This window comes from Danio rerio, chromosome 4 (assembly GCF_052040795.2).
Source record: "Danio rerio strain M-AB ecotype USA chromosome 4, GRCz13ab, whole genome shotgun sequence".
Classification (NCBI taxonomy): domain Eukaryota; kingdom Metazoa; phylum Chordata; class Actinopteri; order Cypriniformes; family Danionidae; genus Danio; species Danio rerio.
The window spans coordinates 49657403-49675863 of record NC_141024.2 but is presented as its reverse complement, the minus strand read 5'-3'; the positions used below and the strand labels follow the sequence as shown (position 1 = coordinate 49675863).

The following is an 18461-nucleotide window of genomic DNA, read 5'->3' as shown; positions in this document are numbered from 1 at the left end:
TAAAGCAAAAATCTCAACATTCTAAAAGGTATAAAAAATTATCTAATGAGTGTTTGGAGCTGAAACTTTACAGAAAAAAAGGTAAAAAGGTGTCCTTCATGTAAAAAGTATTCATTACTACTACATGTTTTAGTTCTTTTAACTAGTCATGACTTATATATAGTTTTTCTCTGCGTTTGGACACTTTATACTGTTAAAAATTAACAAAGCAATAAAAATGTAAAATGAATAAAACAATGAACAGAAAGAAAATAACTTCTCTTCGTATATGAGAATAATTAACAAAAAGAAATCAGAAAAGTCTGAGCAAGAAACTATAGCCACAAATTAGCTGATTAAAACTAGTACTCCATTTCTTATATATAGTGATGTAAACTTAGAATGAAATGAAATTATACTGTTTAATAAATTAAAGCTTCAGTAAGACACTTATTACACACACGTTGTTCAATAGTCCTCATTACTGTGAGTAAAATAGTACTTTGTTGTATAAAGGGTTAAAATAATATTGTCAACAGCAGGTTCATAGTTTAGTATCAGATGAAAAACCTAAAACTTTAATTAATCGGTTTCTTCTTATTTTTCTTTGGGTTTTACTGGCGGTTGGCTACCAGACTTGTAGGTGCATTACCGCCTCCGACTGGAATGGTTGAACAATAACTGAAGTGTAAAAATAGAGGGGAGGGGGAGGAAATAAAAAATAAAATAAATGAATAAATAAAAAATGTGGGGTGGAGTGGGCTAACAATTAATTGCTTAGATTATATTATCTCTATATTCTTTTCTCTAAATGGGTTTCTTAAACAAATTTAATTATATCGTCATATACCTCAATAGATTTATTCCCTAATAAACCTGCCAATGTGAAACCCTGAAGTTTGCTCATTTTAACAGATTGAATAAGATCGTATCGTTCTTTATTATATTTACTACAGTGGAATAAAACATGTCATATTGTTTCTTGTTGATTACAGTGTATACATTGCCCAGTTAAGTGTTTCCCTATTTTAAATAAAATATGGTTGAGTCCAGTATGACCTATTCTCATCTGAGTTATAATCGTACTTCCCTATGATTCTGTTCTCCCTCCTTCCAGCAACGACTTGTTTATGTATATTATATAGATGTCTGCCTGTTTCATTGTTATCCCAGTATAATTGCCATACTGATTGATTCTATTATTTCTGAAACTCAGTCTGGGTTTATAAAAGGCCGCCATGTTTCTAATAACATAACATTAGTTTTGGATTTGCTCGATTATGCTGATTCTATTCATTCAGATGGTCTCATTCTTTTTCTTGATTTTTATAAAGCCTTTGATACGGTTGAGCACCAGTTTCTGTTTAAAGCATTGAGGTTATTTGGATTTGGGGAAACTTTTGTTAACACTATGGCTATGTTTTATAAAGGAATCAATAGTTAAGTGATTGTTAATTTTAATACTTCTAATGGATTTGATATTTTGTGTGGTTTTAGACAGGACTGTCCAATCTCTTCCTTTTCATTTTTATTAGTTTTTATTAGTCCTTAAGCATTGTGCAAAATCAAGATTTGAAAGAAATTTCTGTTTTTGAAAGGGAGATTAAGATTTCACAATTGGCAGATGACACCACTTTATTTCTAAAAGATGACTCAAACGTATGAAAGGCTTTAAATTTAATTTCTGATATCTCAAGTGTTTCTGGTCTAAAGCTGAATATCTTCAAATGTGAGATAATGCCTGTTCATAATTTGAGTTAGGAATATATAGAAGATATCCTTGTTAAATCCACAATTAAATGGTTATTTATTTATGTTATTAAAAATCTTTTAGTGAGACAGCACTTGAATTTTTTTTGTCTAGGATCAGCAAAACTAAAAATATTCTTAATTCCTGGCTACAATGGGACCTGTCATTATATGGAAGAGTTCAAGGCAGAGGGTCTTTCTCATTTTGTATATCCGACTTTATCTTTATTTGTTGAAAACAAAGTGGCCAAAGAAATTAATACTGTTTTCTTGAAATTTATCTGGAAGAACAAACCTCTTAAATTAAAAAAGGTAGTTCTTTCTTATAGTAAAGCAGAGGGAGTGTAAATTTATTAGATTTTTCTGACACCATATACATTTTTAAAATTAATTGGATAAAGAGATGCCAAACCAATCCAACGTCTATTTGTTTTTTTTTGTTTTTTATTCCCAACTACTTTTTTAAAAAACAAAATCTGTAGTCTTTTGTTTCTTCTTAAATTTAATTATCTTCCCTACAAGCTATCTTTAGCTTTGTCTAATTTCCACCAGCAATGTCTGCTTGCTTGGAAGCTTGGTTATGTTCACAATTTTTCTCCCCACCGATTTTTCTTATGGAATAACCGAGATATTACAATCAATAACAAATCATTATTTTTCCAAAGTTGGTTTAAAAATAACATTAATTGGATCCTTTGCTTGTTTGATGATGCAATAAAGATTCTTTCGTGAACCATTTATAACCTACCACTGTTTTCCAACTTCTCCTAATGAATTTAATAAAGTTGTTAGGCAATATCACCCGGTTTAGTTCACCTAGTTAAAAGTCACTGTACATTTAACTGTAAATTTGCTTTTTGAAAGTGTTAGTCTGAAACGTAACAATAGCTTTGTGCGTCAAATTTTCCAATGTAAAAGGAAAATTTCGTCTAGAGGAAAGTTTTACTGGAGGTCTTTGGTTAAGGATATAGACTGGAATAGAAACTGGCTTTTACCTGGGAAATATTGTATTTTCCAACAAGGCAAAAGAAATGCATTTTAAAATTTTCCATAAAATCTACCCTGTAAAATTTAGTATTTACAGTTTTTCGGACATCGACAGCTCCTGTTCTTTCTGCAAACAAGCAGAGGAGACACTACTACAGTGGTGGCCAACCCTGCTCCTGGAGAGCCACCTTCCTGCAGATTTCAGTTGCTACCAATATCAAACACACCTGAACCAATTAATTAGGACCTGAACACCACGTGATAATTACAGGCAGGTGTGTTTGATATGAGTTGCAACTTAAATCTGCAGGAAGGTGGCTCTCCAGGAACAGGGTTGGCCACCCCTGCACTACTACATATGTTTTTTGATTGTCCAATATCCAAGCAATTTCGGTCACTTCTAAATTCTCACATATCTGCTTTTGCCAATGCTGTGAATTGCTTCAATCTAAAATAACATAATTTTTTTTTATATAATAACCCAAAAGCTAAATATCTGGAACGCATAATACATTTTTTTTATCTTATATGGCATTATCTTATATTTTCATTCACTAACAGAAATTCACAAATAATTACCCATTCTTTGTTTATTTTAGAATAGAATTTATTTCCCTCCTAAAATCACTTTATCTTATTAGGAATAAAAAGAATCTAAGATTCCTGTAATATTATGCAGATGTATTTAAAGAAGATTCTCGATTTTAGATGCTTTCCTTACGGTTATTTGTTTAGGTGTCATTGTAATTTCATTCATTTAATTTTGTTTGTTTAATTTAGTAATTTTATTATTATTATTGTTGTTAATGTTTTAATTCTATTAATATTTTCCCTTTCTGTCTAATGATATTATTTGTATTTGTATGTGATTTTAGATATTTTTTTCTTATGACTATGTATATTATTGACCTTTTTAAAGATTTGTCTGACTTTGTTATGATGTTCTTATATTGTCAGTTCAAGCATTAATTGAAAAAAAGTTATTCAACGGATTGATTAAAGTTTCAGGTTTTTCATCCAATACTAAATGATGTACCTGCTGTTTAAAATATTAACTTTTATACAACGTAATACTATTTTACTCAAAATAAAGTGAACTATTGAACAACGTGCGTGTATTAAGTGTCTTAAGGTTTAATTTATTAAATAGCAAAATTTCACTTCATTCTAAGTATACATCACTATATATAAGAAATGGAGTACTAGTTTTAATCAGCTCATTTGTGGCTGTTGTTTCTTGCTCGGACTTACCGGATTTCTTTTTGTTAATTACTTTCATATAAAGAAACTGTTGAAGAGAAGTTATTTTGTTTCTGTTCATAGTTTAATTTATTTTAAACAGGACATTTTTTATTGCTTTGTTAATTTTTAACAGGATAAAGTGTCCAAACGCAGAGAAAAACTATATATAAAAAGTCATGACTCATGACTTAGAGTAAGTGGCAAAAAAAAGACTTTTATTTTGGCTTGACTTGTGACGTCATAAGCCTGCGCCGCTCTCGCGCTGTGATTCAACTGGAGAAAGGTTTGTTTTAAAGCGTTTAGCCTTATATAAAGCGATTGATTAAAGTTTCAGTGTTTTCATTTAGTGCTAAATTATGTACCTGTTGACAATATTATTTTAACCCTTATACAAAGTAGTACTATTTACTAAAACTTACAGTAATGAGGTCTATTTTTTGAATAAAGATAGGATAAACTTATTGTTCCGGAGAGGAAATTTGTCTTGTGCAAAAAAGTGCTATAAACAGACAATAAGATAAATAAAACAAACAAAACAATTAAGAAGATACTTGGATAAAGTAAAAGTGTGTAATAAGTGTTTTAATTAAAGTTTAATTGATTGAATAGCACAATGTCATTCCATTATAAATATACATCACTATATATAAGAAATGGAGTACTAGTTTTAATCAGCTGATCAGTGGCTATTGTTTCTTGATCAGACTTATCTGATTTCTGTTTGTTAATGACTCTCATATAAAGAAACTGTTGAAGCAAGTGTTGAAGAGAAGTTATTTTGTTTCTGTTCATTGTTTTATTTATTTTAAACAGGACATTTTTTTTGTTTTGTTCATTTTAAACAGGATAAAGTGTCCAAACACAAAGAAAAACTCCTGCTGAAGCGACTGATCTCCACACTGTTATAAAGATGGCGTTTATTAAAGAGGAGAGTGAAGATGTGAAGATTGAAGAAACATTCACAGTCAAACAGGAAGATCTGCAGGAACAAACAGGTTAGTTTTTATTATCAAAGACCAACTCAGTCATTTGTTCCTCATTCAGATATATTTTAATAATAAGAATACTAAACTAATCCATCTTGCAGCCCTGAGTGTGCTGCCTAGTTCTCCTAAATGCACATAAGCACTCATTGAAAGACAGGAATGAGTTTCTTTCTTGTTGCTTGTTCTCAGGTCTTTTGTCATTATTTTATGTATTATTAGTCTCCCATTTTCTCTACCTTCTTAAGTTTGTTGCTTTTTTGTTCTCCTACTGTTTGTAAGGTGTCCTTGAGCACTAAAAACGTGCTTGGGTACTAATGTCATTTTAAAATTATTATTGAACAAATCCTTATATTTGCGTGTCACACTCACTATACAAATTTATCAGGACTTACTGAAAATGGAAAGGATTGGAAGGACATTTGCTGTGCTCTATCATTGATAGGGAAAAGGAGACTCTTTGCTAGATTTACTTTGTATCCAGAAACATTTCCAAATTCTGAAATTATTGTAAGAGCTTTTGGAATACATGTATCTGGATTTGACAGAAAAAGAAGATTATCCGCATATAGCAGGAACTTATGTTTGTGTCCCTCTCTGACAATTCCTTTTAAGCCATCTGAGTTCCTTAATACGTCTGCAAGAGGTTCAATAGCAATGTCAAAGAACAGGTGGTAGCCCTGTCTTGTTCTTCTAGAGAGTGGAAAGCCTTTAGAAATTATATTATTTGTTTGAATAATTGCTTGGGGTCTGGAATATAAAATTTTAACTAAGGAACAGAATCCAGGATCAAAACTAATTTTTTAAGTGCTGTAAATAAACAGATATACTCTATTCTATCAAATGCCTTATGGGCATCTAAAGAAATTAGGACCTCTGGATTGGTATTATTTTTTTGGTGAATAAATAATATTTAAATAAGCGATGAAGGTTGTAAGATAACTGTCTCCCAACACAGCAGAGTAAGCTGATCGGACGATAAGATTCACAGTTAAGTGGATCCTTAATCTTTTTAAGAAGTACTGTTATAACAGTCGATCTCATGGAGGGGGGAGTGATTCCGAAACAAGAGCTTCAGCAAATACGTTGCATAACAGGGGTGTTCACTTGGCAGTAAACTTATTATAAAACACGGATGGGAAGCCATCGGGGCCTGGTGCTTTTCTGGTTTTCAATTTTTCGATAGCATTTTCAATTTTAGAAGGTGTTAAATTTAATTCTAATGCCAACTGATCTGAATCACAGAGGGATGGTAATTCTAAATAATTAAAAAAGCTCTTAATATGTTCAATTTAGTTTACCTCAGAGCTGTAAAGAGTTTTATAGAAGTTTTTTAATTGATCATTAATTCTCTGTTGATCAGTAATAAGGCTGCCATCATCCTTCCTAACTGCTGCTATAAAACCAGCTGCTGAGGATTGTGTCAGTTGGTAACATAATAAACTGCCAGCTCATTTTCCATGTACACAATGAATCTAGTGGGATCTTATGTGGAGATCCTCGATATTTTCACCTGAGGGAGTCATATTCCGCTTGCAGAAGTCTTATCTTATGGAGCTCTTCGGAAGGTGATGTTGAGAGTAGCTGATCAATTGTATTAATTTTATTTATAATCTCTGTAAGCCGTTTTGACTTTCACTATTTAAATTTTAATTGCACTAGCTTGATCTAAAATTTGTCCTCTTATATATGTTTCTGAGTATCCCATAGGATGCTATAACTTATCTCTGGGGATTCCTTTGTCTTAAGGAAGAAATCAATTTGAGCATCAATAAGTTTTACAAAATCGTCATCTGCCAAGAGTCTTGAGTTAAACCGCCATGTACATTGGAGGATTACATTGCCTGAAAACATATCTTTAGTGAGACTGGACAATGGTCTGAAATAACAATACTACCATACTCTACTGCTGACATTAAGGGAAGTAACAACTTGTCCAGGAGAAAATGGTAAATCCTGGAATAGGTTTGATGCAATGGTGAATAGAGGGAAAATTGCTTGGAAGATGGATATTTAAATCTCCAGGGGTCACTTACACCATATGTCTAAAGGAAGGAGTTGATACATTGTGCTGGCTGTCTTAATGTATTACTCGAAGAGCTAGAGCGGTCCAAAATTGGGTGCAAAACACAATTTAAATCCTCCTAAAATTAAATTGTGTGTCGACTAGGCAAAATTGAAAATAAATTACTGAAAATTTTTTCATTGTCCCAATTAGAAGCATACACATTGGCCAGGACTACAGACATGTTTAAACGTTTACCTTGGATTATTATGTATCTGACATTTTTATCCAACACATTTGACTCCAAAACAAAATGTAAATTTTTATGTATGAGTACAGCAACGCCCCTACTTTTGCTATTGAAGTTAGAATGATATATTTGTTTATGTATAACGTCCTCTATTAAGTTTAGAATAGTCTTTTTTCAACAGATGTGTCTCCTGTGAATATACAATATCGGATTTTTACTTATTAAGATATACTAACACCTTGTTTCGTTTTGCTGGGTGATTTAGCCCCTGCACATTCCAACCGGTAAAGTTTGTCTTTACTCCACCCATTTTATGGAGGGCTGTCAAAAACATTTATCAGTAGCATCTAAAAGGAATCTGGGTTTTGTATGTAGGGGATGTGTGGGAGAGAGAGAAAAAAAAGAGAGAAAAAAAAACCCGGGGGTGATCACACATATACTTATAAACATGAAACAACACAATATTAAAACCTTGCATATAAACTTGCACACACTTCCAACTACTCCCTCTCTTAACTAGCTTACCATGTGGGATCTCACATAAAAAATAAATCCATTGGAACAGCTTTTGATGTTTTACTACAAAACTACACCATTATTGACAAAATATACTTGAGAGCTAGAAATAACAACGAACATGTGCTAAAGTGGTCATTTAAAAGTTAACCGGAAAGTGACATTAACATTTGTATTGTATTGTAGAATATCCTCTTTTTTTTGGAAAAGTTGTGGCATTTAATCAAGAAGGCGCGTTGCAGTTATTTGTCGTCCACAGGTTTGCTGCATAGAGTGATTTGAGCGGGGAGACCTCTCCTCAAGATCTTCGCTTTGGTCTCAGCAGAGCCAGCTTCTTTCTTTCACAATACTAAACTCTTTCTCCAGGGTAGTAAGAGAGTTGGAGTATCCACCCAACACAGACTCCAGACCAGTCACTCGCTCTTTCGCTGCTTCCACTCTGGCGTTTACCACTCTTCCACTTCCACTCTTGCTTTTTCCAAGATAGAGGCGCGTGCACACGCTGCGGCTTCTCTCTTTTCCGACAAGACAGTGTTTTTGTGTTCTTTGTCATGTACGTGGCAGTGTTATTGTACGTCCTAGCCGCGTGGGAGGATCTGAACTTGGCTAGCGGCTAACCCACACAAACCTGCTATCCCCTTCATTCTAGCGAACGTAGGCTTGCTAGACAACAAACTGGACTATAGCTGTCTACTTCGTTCATCTTAAATGACTGTAAAGAACTATTGTGCATTTGTGTTTACGGAAACTTGGCTCAGTGACAACGTTCCGGACATTGCTGTTCCAGCCTTCATACTAATGTAGTCTGCAATTACTGCTCGCCACTGGTGGAGTTTATGGTTTTAAAGTGCCGGCTGTTTTATCTACAAAGGGAATAAACAGCCATACTGCTTTTCTCTGTTTACATCCCTCCCAGCTCTAATGCCAACAATATGAGAGAGGCGCTGAAAGACCTGTACCTGGACATCAGTGAGCAGCCTACAGCCCACCCAGATGCTTTTCTCATCCTGGCTGGGGACTTTAACCATGCAGACCTAAAAAGTGTGTTTCCAAAAATACACCAACACATACACTTTTCAACACGGGGCAATAACACACTGGGCTTTGTTTACACCACACAGAGAGGAGCTTACAGCTTGTGATGCAGCAGATTAAGTCTGTCCTGCCCCCCCACCTTGGACCCCTTTCAGTTTGCATATCGGTCCTACCACTCAGCGCTCACAAAAAAAAAAACTCCTACACCCGAATGCTGTTCATAGACTTCAGTTCAGCATTCAACACTATCATCCTTCAACAGCTCACTCAAAAACTGGTCCAGCTGTCAAAGTTACATCTCTCTGTGTAACTAGCTGCTGGATTTTCTCACTGGAAGACCACAAGCAGTACGGGTCGGCAGTAACATATCCAGCACCATCACTCAACACTGGGGCCCCTAAGGGATGTTGAGCCCTATCCTCTTCACTTTTCTGATTCATGACTGTGCACCATCTCACAACTCTAATCTTTTCATGAAGTTTGCGGATGACACAACTGTGGTGGGTCTCATGTACAAAAACAATGAGAAAAACTATAGAAGCAAGGTGAGCCGTCTAGCTGAAAGACAGCTTCATCCATCAGGCTGTCAGGAAGCTGAACCCTCTCCCAACTCTGCCACCACTCCCCTCTCCCTCCACACGCACCTTTGGACTCTGACACACATGAAAACACACACACATGCACACATTCATCTGCACTGGTCACTTTATGTAACATTGGTCTACCAGTTAGACACATCATACTACATTTACATATATTATGACACTGTCACTTTGTCATAATCATCCTGTGCACAAGTCTTTTTGCACTATATACTGTTCTTTAGGTTTACAATTTTTTTATTTCGTATGTATATTTTTAGACTACACTTTAAATATTTTTTTAGACCACATTTTATGTACAATTGTATATATTGTAAATTTAGATTTCTTTTTCTTAAAACTCTACTTTTTATATTAATAATATATGTTAGGCACATAGGGTCTGAGAGTAACGTAATTTTGATTCTCTGTATCTCCTGTACATGTGGCTGAATTGACAATAAAGCTGACTTTGACTTGACTTTGAACGTGCTCCAGCATTGCCTAACTGTTCGAAGCTGGTCAATTTCATTGCAAAGTTCATTTGACTGTGCAACGGCCTTTTCTTCAATTTTAGCAATCAAATTGCCTTTTAGTGCATCAATAGCTTGAAGGACTGCACTGTTATCACTCACCCGCGCCATCTCTTTCTTAGGTGCAGCTTGCACTTCGGGGTTAGCATTAGCATGGAGGCTAGTAGCGGATTCTGCCTCTCGATGGTTGCTTCAGCCTTTATTTATCCTGATTCAAGTTAAATTATGCTCAGAGCAGCTAGACTCTGACACTTAAACGCTTATTTTCCAGTACAGGTATGTATAAGGTATGAGTATTTAGGATAAGAGCAATATTAAACAAAATTAAGTTTCACGTGAGAACCTCAGCATTTTGCGTCTTCACATGGCCGGTAGTCCAAAACAAACAATATAAAAATAATCACAATGAAACAAAATCCTCAGCACTTATAACTCAAATGAAAGTGAAAGGAAAAAATTGCAAATGATTTTAGACCAGCAGATTCATCAGATTTAAAAACAGGGAAAAGTAATAATGATAATAATAGGACGGGGAGAAAACAAAACAAGAAAAAATAAAATGAGAATTTGGGTAAAGAAAACAAAAACTTTTGGTTCTTACCCACGGAGAGGAGGGGTAAAATGAAATGCTTTTGGTAGCTGACTCATGTCAGGGAGATAAATCGGTAAGTTGATTTTTTTCAGGATACACTGCACTGAAGTCTTTGGTGATGCACTCGTTCACAGACGTCAAAAGCACTTCAGTAACAAGATGGCAATCTTTGCTCTGTTGCTTCAATACATGCTTTCGCTTTTTGTTTCTCACAGTCAATCGTTAAGTTTACACTGCTCATCTCGACCCGGTTTCTCTACTCGTTTCCCCGCACTGGAACAGTTCAGTCAACTTCTCTTTCTTCCACATACCACATAAAGCTGCCCAATTAAACATTCCTCCTCTTTCTTTAAACTCTCACCCATTTCCTTTTTGCCGTCCCATGGGTGGAGACCAATTAAACAATGTTGACTGTCGTCACAGAAAACACCAAAAATCATAAATGCATGATTATATGCCTTCATGGCTTTGCAATAAAAAAATGTGTTAAAATAGAGGACAATGAAAAAAAACCAGCCATGAATATAATGAAAAGGGAGTAAATTTGCCCAGTGTGTATTGAGTTTAAAAAAAAATAAATTTTTTTTTAAAGCATTTACCCAGAATATGTCAAAATAAGATGCCCCCAAGTATCAGTCTGTTTGCTGAAACACAGAGAAAGTTTTGGCCAAATTAAGCCTCAAAATCACCCCAGAATTGATGAAAATGACCCAACAGCACACAAGGGGAAAGGTGCACAATCCAGCCTTTATGCAGATGGTGTACAGGTATGATTCATGTCTGCGAGGCAAATACTCAGCTGTTTGTTCAGCTGTGACCCCAGAACTTTTTTCTCAAAAAAAGTTCTCAAAACCTCAAAATATATTTGGGAGCATTTGTGCGAGTGCAAAAAAATTGCTGTGTGTGACCAGTTTTTACTGCAAAATGTTCAGCACATGCACAGATTCGGGAGATATTCACGCTGAATGCATCTTTGCACTTGAAACGCAGCGCTCAGGAATGGTTTAAAACAGTTGTCATGTCAACTTGCTGCAGTAAACAAAGCCAAGTTCGTAATGCTTGCCCGCCTTTGGGCTCTACCTATTGGCCCACTGCTCTATAACTGAATGCAAATGGATTGGTTAATATCAGCTGTCAATCACAATCACTCAACGCCTTCTGGCTTGGGATGACAGGGAGAGCTACAACCCCGAAAAATTGTAAAGCGCTGTCCATGTAACCATGGCATCTAAAGTTACAAATAACGACACATCTTAGTAATGATCCTGTGCTGAATGTTAATCCACCATCTACACTTTTCAAAGAGTAGATAAAAGACTTCCATTGGCTTCAAGTCCGCTATGAAAAGTCAATTTTCAGCTATCTGTTTGCCACATCTAGCACGAGAGCTTCTGTTTAATCCTTCATTTAATCGGCAGATGCTGTCCGCCGTGCAAGTGGCAGCTATATGTATATGTAATTTAACACCATGTACACCATCGCAAACGGGCTTACACTGAGTAAACTAATATCGCTGCTCATGAAAAGACTGGTATTGCTATTGACATGACATATGCATATATTAAGTTACAGTATATGTCAAAAGCGTCAGTGCAGTATCAGACAGCACCCGTGAAAACCGCACAGCAATCGTTAACAGATTCATTTGTGTCAAGCAGTGCGTGAAGGGCTGGTGAGTGGTCCGTGTATCTTTTGGTTCCTCGTTTATGTTATAAAAATGTATTTTTTTTGTGATAATGGGATTTCGTTGAGACATATTTTCCTCACGCATGCATAAATTTTTTTGCTTGTTAGTTTGATTAGTGTTGATTTCAAATGCAATAAATCTGTGTGTATAAAACTTGTATAAAACTAACGGTGCTTATAATTGGTGTGTGCGACTAAATTTTGGTTGATGCGCCTACATTTTTTTAAATTAGGAGCACCAGTGCTACCTAGCAAAAAGGTTAATTCTGAGCCCTGGTCTGCTTTACACATATTAGAAAAACATTTTGTTGTAATTATGAATAAATATGAATAAAAACTGGCCATTTACAGCTTTCAAATCTGTCTTATATGTCTTACCAATATGACTTATGATTAGGCCCACACGGAATCTGAGCGCGCAGAATTCCGCAGATTTCTAGCCCATTATTAATTCTGTTTATTTACTTGAGTAAATGTGTAAATCTGAATTAATTCAGTTTTTATTCAGTAATTTGTTACTTTTTATTTAATATATTAAGGTGTATGTTATGATACTCCGCTGGATACTCTTAAAATAATTCCGCAGAAATCTGCAGATTTTTACCAAAATTCTCAGCAGAAATAGCAAAAAACGTCCGCAGATTCCGTCTGGCCCTGCTTATGATCAATTATGTAAGAAACTCTGAAAACTGGACTGACAATTTCAATTTTTTTCTTTGATACATTTTACATTGTAATAGCACTAGATAAATAAAGATTAATTGAATTAAATCTGTTTAAATGTGTACACCATTAATGGACCGAACAAAATATGACCTGATTTATTTTACATTTAATGTGAATCAAAATTACAGTGTGTGTAGCCAATGTTTCCAGTGTCTTCACTTTTCAGCTTTTGATGAAGAGTTTTAAAGACTTAATGAAAACTAATGGTTTTATATATATATATATATTTCAGACCTAATTGAAGAGAATGAGGGGAGTAAAGAGGAGGAACATCATGTCAAAATTGAGGAAAAAACTCTTTTACAGACTGATGGTATTTTGAAAAGGAGAGACAAGAATCGTTTCACATGCACTCAGTGTGGAAAGAGTTTGTCAAGCAAAAGCAAGCTTAATATTCACATGAGGATCCACACTGGAGAGAAACCATTCACATGCACTCAATGTGGGAAGAGTTTCAGCGTATTATCATCCCTTAATCTACACATGAGGATCCACACTGGAGAGAAACCATTTACATGCACTCAGTGTGGGAAGAGTTTCAGCCTATCATCAAACCTTAATAAACACATGAGGATCCACACTGGAGAGAAACCATTCACATGCCCTCAGTGTGGGAAGAGTTTCAGCTGTTCATCACAGCTAAATCATCACATGAGAATCCACACTGGAGAGAAACCATTCACATGCACTCGGTGTGGGAAGAGTTTCAGCCAATCACCACACCTTAATAAACACATGCTGAGCCACACTGGAGAGAAACCATTTACATGCACTCAGTGTGGCAAGAGTTTCAGCCAATCATCAAACCTTAATCAGCACATGAGGATCCACACCGGAGAGAAACCATTCACATGCCCTCAGTGTGGCAAGAGTTTTTACTGCTCATCACACCTTAATAAACACATGAGGATCCACACTGGAGAGAAACCATACACATGCACTCACTGTGGGAAGAGTTTCAGCCAATCATCGTCCCGTAATCTACACTTGAGGATCCACACTGGAGAGAAACCAAACAACAGAATTTCGCATGCTTAAACTCTAGTGTGACCGCAGCTTCGGTGTGGGATGAGTTTCAGCAACTCCTCAGACCTTAATAAACACATGAGGACCCACACTGGAGAAAAACCATTCACATGCACTCAGTGTGAAAAGAGTTTCAACCGATCAGCAAACCTTAATGAACACATGAAGATCCACACTGGTGTGAAAGAGTATGTGTGCTTGAGTGTGAGAAGACTTTTTTTTACAGCTCCAAAATTGAAACTGCATCAGACGATTCACACTGTGACAAGAGGTTTAATCAGTTAACACATCTGAAAACACAAAAGAGGATTCACACTGGAGAGAAACTATACAGATCTAATCAGTGTCTACAGAGTTTCGCTCATTCGGCGCAGCTTAAGAAACACATGGACAAAAAGTTGCACACATGACATGAATGCAGCAAAACATTTTCTCATGTGCACAGGATGTTTCATGTCTGAATAATGTTTGAAAAGGCTGAGTGATGGTATACTATTTTCCAACACTCCTACACTGCAGTAGGTGGGGTTGTAAATGTGTTGAAAGTAGTGATGAGAAGTTCAGATCATTTTACTGACTCGGATCTTTGAGTCTCGTTCATCAAGATGAACAAATCTTTTTTCGAGTCATTTCGTTCATTTGGTTCAATTTGCCAAAATTGTATTAAAATGTTACGAACTGCTTCCAAACACATCTACAACTAGCCCAGAAGGTTGATCACACAACAAATAAGTCATAAATAGATTATAAGAAGAAAATAATAATTCAGTGTTTACCTGCTCTTTTGTCTATGGGTATTGTTGTCTCCTTGCTCAGCTCACCTCTTAATGTCTTCAAATGTCAGTGGTGCGTTCACGTTACAATGACAGTCACATATAATCTTAACCAATGTAAACAGTCTGAGCCGATAGGAGCCATGATAATTAGTTCACCTTTCGAGTCTTCTGGTTCTTGAGTCGTTCGTTCATCACGTGACAGAATAACTCAAACCCGAGGACTCGAGAGTTGAATAGATCAATTCTTTTTTTTTTTTTTTTTTTTTGGCTCTAAACTCATATGATTGGCCCTAATGAACGAATGATTCAAACCCGAGGACTCGAGAGGTTAACAGATCAATTCTTTTTCTGGCTCTAAATGCATATGATTGGCATATAAATGCATATGTTAGGCTGTAGTCTTTCATGTGGTGAACGAACGACTCAATAGAGGACTCGAAAAATGAACTAATCTTGTCTCGCACTACACATCGTGCACATGAGCGAATTAATGAATCTTTTAGTTCATCCGAGTCATTCATTCATTTTGTCACATAACATGAAAGAAAGCACAAGAGATGAGTTATTTAATAAATCAAATAGTCTTTGTGAATAGTTTTCTAACATATGATGCTGCCAGCATTAGACACTTAAACACTGTTTAATTGTTGTTTATTGTTTTATTATTATTATTATTATTTTACCAGAAAAGCTTTTATAACAAATCAGATTACTTTATAAATCACGACAATAAAATAAGCAAAAGAAAAACAAAATAGTGCACATCAAGCTAGACTTTTTAATAAATAAAAACAAACAAGCTTAATATTAAATAACACGTTTGTGCCATAAAATCTTTATATCAAATATGGCAACTCTTCCCAGTAGATGTTTTTATGAAACAGCAATTTAAGTGAAAGATATTATAAATAAAAAACAAAAGCCACAGGGCCTAATGAGCTTAACAACTTGACTTGTGAATAGAACGGTGCATTTAAAAAAATAAATAAAATTAAATAAGCTTTAAAACAACACTGTGTGGCTTTACTTGTTGGACTTGGCTTAAGGTTTGTTAGCTTTTAAAAACACAAGCTCTGAACCTTTGGTAGGCTGAGTCTGTTTCTTCTTTTGTCATTAGTTGTTGTCGCAGGATAAAAGATGCTAAATGAGTAAATGCAAATGCAAACTATCTTTATACAAATATTAGACCAACACATAAAGTCTGCATAGTCTGCAAAAACATTATTAAACAAAAATGGGGTATAAATGAACAAATTACAAATCACTTGTAGTTGTAGAATTTAATTAATTTATCGCCTAGCTTAGGGTTTGTTTTCTGATAGCAAGCCAGCAAATAGACAAATATTTATATATATACTAGATATAAACCACATATCCAGTAGAAAAAAGTAACAATAACTTAGTGACAATAGGACAGAACTTTTTTTATTTCTTAAAAAATGCTTTTTAGGTACACATTGTTTGATGATTTTATGAAAAGTTTAAAATATGATCATATGATGCAACAAAAATTCAGTTTTACATAAATATTATTGACTGAGGTTCTCGTTGCAGTGTACAGTGGAACTACAGTTTAAGATCAGATATGCACATAATATTGTAAGGATGGCTATATCTCTCCATAATATTAAAATCTGCAAACTGTTATGGAACTCCACACGAGACAAGACCGTGAGAATAGTAAGGCACTAAAACAATAAACTTTCCAATGTGAGAAGAAGATCAGCTAGAAAACCAGTTGTTCAGGTTGTCTCGATCATGCATCCTGAGCCCCCCTCTTTGCCCTGGACTTTACCTTCTCCACCAGAGCAGCTCACTCACATTTCACACCGAATGTTTAAGTTTTTAATATGGTGTATCTTGTGGCTTTATATTTATGTTTGGTGTGATTTTAAATGTCTCTATGTGATTGGTAAAGTGGTCTTAATTTCACTGTAATATTTTACAATCTCCTTTATATCAGTTAATTTGGGTTTTGACTTTGAAAAGATCTTTGCCAGATGCTCCACTCCAGGCAAAATGGTCTTCGCATCAACTCATGACCAGGCAAGAGTCTCGGTGAAGCTTTTATTGTCTTGAATTTATGATGATTTGAGTATTTAGGCAAAGGGTGCAGAATTGCAGGTTGTGAATCTCTGAGCTCTGCATCAGGACTTGTATGCTGCAATGTGTTTCTACATGTTCAGGTATTCCTCTTTAATTCTTCAATGTATCTTTGAGTAATTGATGTTGTACAATCTTGATTGGCTTTTTTTGTTTAATTATGTGAACTGCAATGGAAAATCTTTTCCTGACAAATAAATGTAAAATTCTTGTTTAACTCTAATATCTTCCGAAATCATTTAAATCTAGTAGATTGTTTAGGCTGACGTTTCCGCAGCCTACAACCAGGATTAGTCATCTATTTAGGCACAATGGATGGAGCATGGGCACAGCATTAGAGACCTGTTGATTTCTGACAATCACTGATGATATAATCCAGGGGTATGATATCATCTAGGGGCTAAATCAAACTTTCTTTAAGTATGTGCAAGCATGGGGCGGCCTATTATAACTTAAAGGAAATTAGCATATCTGCTAAGAATCGGAACTGGCGAAGATATGTCCGTGAGCAGATGAAACTGGCCAGCATACTGACTCTAAGCGACTTTGAGTAAACGACGAAACATTAATGGAATATAAGGATTTATTAGGTTAATAAATCTAAATTAGACCTAATCACAACCTATAAGGTAATCAGCTTTAATTAGATGAATCTAAATCTAAAACTATTATAAATTGGAGTCAGATTAAAATTCAGAGCTAGAAACAAATTAAAATAAATTATAACGAATAAAAATATTTCTTTTCACATGTGCTAAAAGGTTTACATGCATTTGACCTTCACCCATGCTGTTAGCTCCGTCATGGGACTAATAGATGGACCTTCACATGTGTGTGTATTTATATAGTTTATAACCATAACAGTTCTACAGTTTCTTCTATTTCACTTGTTGATTTCTATTTTATTTAAATAGTGTATTTATTTTGTTAAAGAGTCCATATTATGGGTTTTTGAAAATACCCTTCCATGTAGTGTGTAACAGCTCTAAGTGAAGTGAAATATCCAGCTAAGGCTTAAATCTGTAAGTGTACAGTGTTTAAAACTGTTGATTCATCTATAAAAGAGTCGACTCATAGTGCTTCAAATGAGTCGTCTTGATAACGAGTCATTAGATGTTTCATGATGTTGTATCTACGAAACACAAGTAGTTGCGTGCGCAAACCCGGGAGATTTGAAACCTGCGGCCTTACCCACTAACACAGAAAAAAAGCCACACACACACACGCGCGCCAGTGGAATGTGATGTCACACTGTGCAGATGGATATTATTGAGTCTCCACCCAAAGATGAAACCTCAGCATTAGCCCAGCCTTGAGCAGTTTGAGTGCTTCTGGAAACTACATACTTTAAACTGGGTGTATATTACATGCTTAATATTCAATTTTTAGACTGTGTGTGTGTGTGTGTGTGTAGGCCTATTATTATTTAAAATAAAATTTTAAAATAAAATTGATTATATTATGTACAAAATATTATTCTTTATAATTATATCCAGTTCCCCTAAAACTTTGCTTAAATACCATATACATTTATTAAATAAATAAAACCAAAAAGTAAATAACTGGTCTGACAAGTTTTCAGGACATATCAAATTTCAGCACAACACTAACTAATTAGTCTCACTCACACACACACACACACTTGTACACACTCTCACTAACACACTCACTCTTGTACATGCTCTCTCACAC

The 18461-nt window shown here is 35.1% G+C and overlaps 2 protein-coding genes across 3 annotated transcripts in view; both read left to right on the top strand.

Moving 5' to 3' along the window:
* The window catches only part of LOC137490965 (protein NLRC3), a 766684-nt gene that overhangs the window by 367016 nt on the left and 381207 nt on the right, over positions 1–18461 (top strand). The window lies entirely within an intron of this gene.
* On the top strand, positions 4211–16986 carry LOC137490988 (uncharacterized). Of its 2 annotated transcripts, XM_087249354.2 has the most exons (3): positions 4211–4240; positions 4803–4952; positions 13097–16986. In XM_087249354.2, exons 2-3 carry the CDS (start codon positions 4868–4870, stop codon positions 13900–13902), a joined length of 891 nt encoding a protein of 296 aa, XP_087105480.1. In that variant the 5' UTR covers positions 4211–4240; positions 4803–4867; the 3' UTR covers positions 13903–16986. The 2 variants fall into 2 exon arrangements, with proteins under 2 accessions (XP_087105480.1, XP_088506842.1); XM_088650716.1 differs by having other exon boundaries at positions 4211–4952.

Excerpts from the sequence above, each read along its gene's own strand:
- LOC137490988 (XM_087249354.2), top strand. The coding sequence starts at position 4,868 with ATGGCGTTTATTAAAGAGGAGAGTGAAGATGTGAAGATTGAAGAAACA. Across the intron at positions 4,953-13,096 it reads AGATCTGCAGGAACAAACAG|ACCTAATTGAAGAGAATGAG; the intron begins GTTAGTTTTTAT and ends TATATATTTCAG.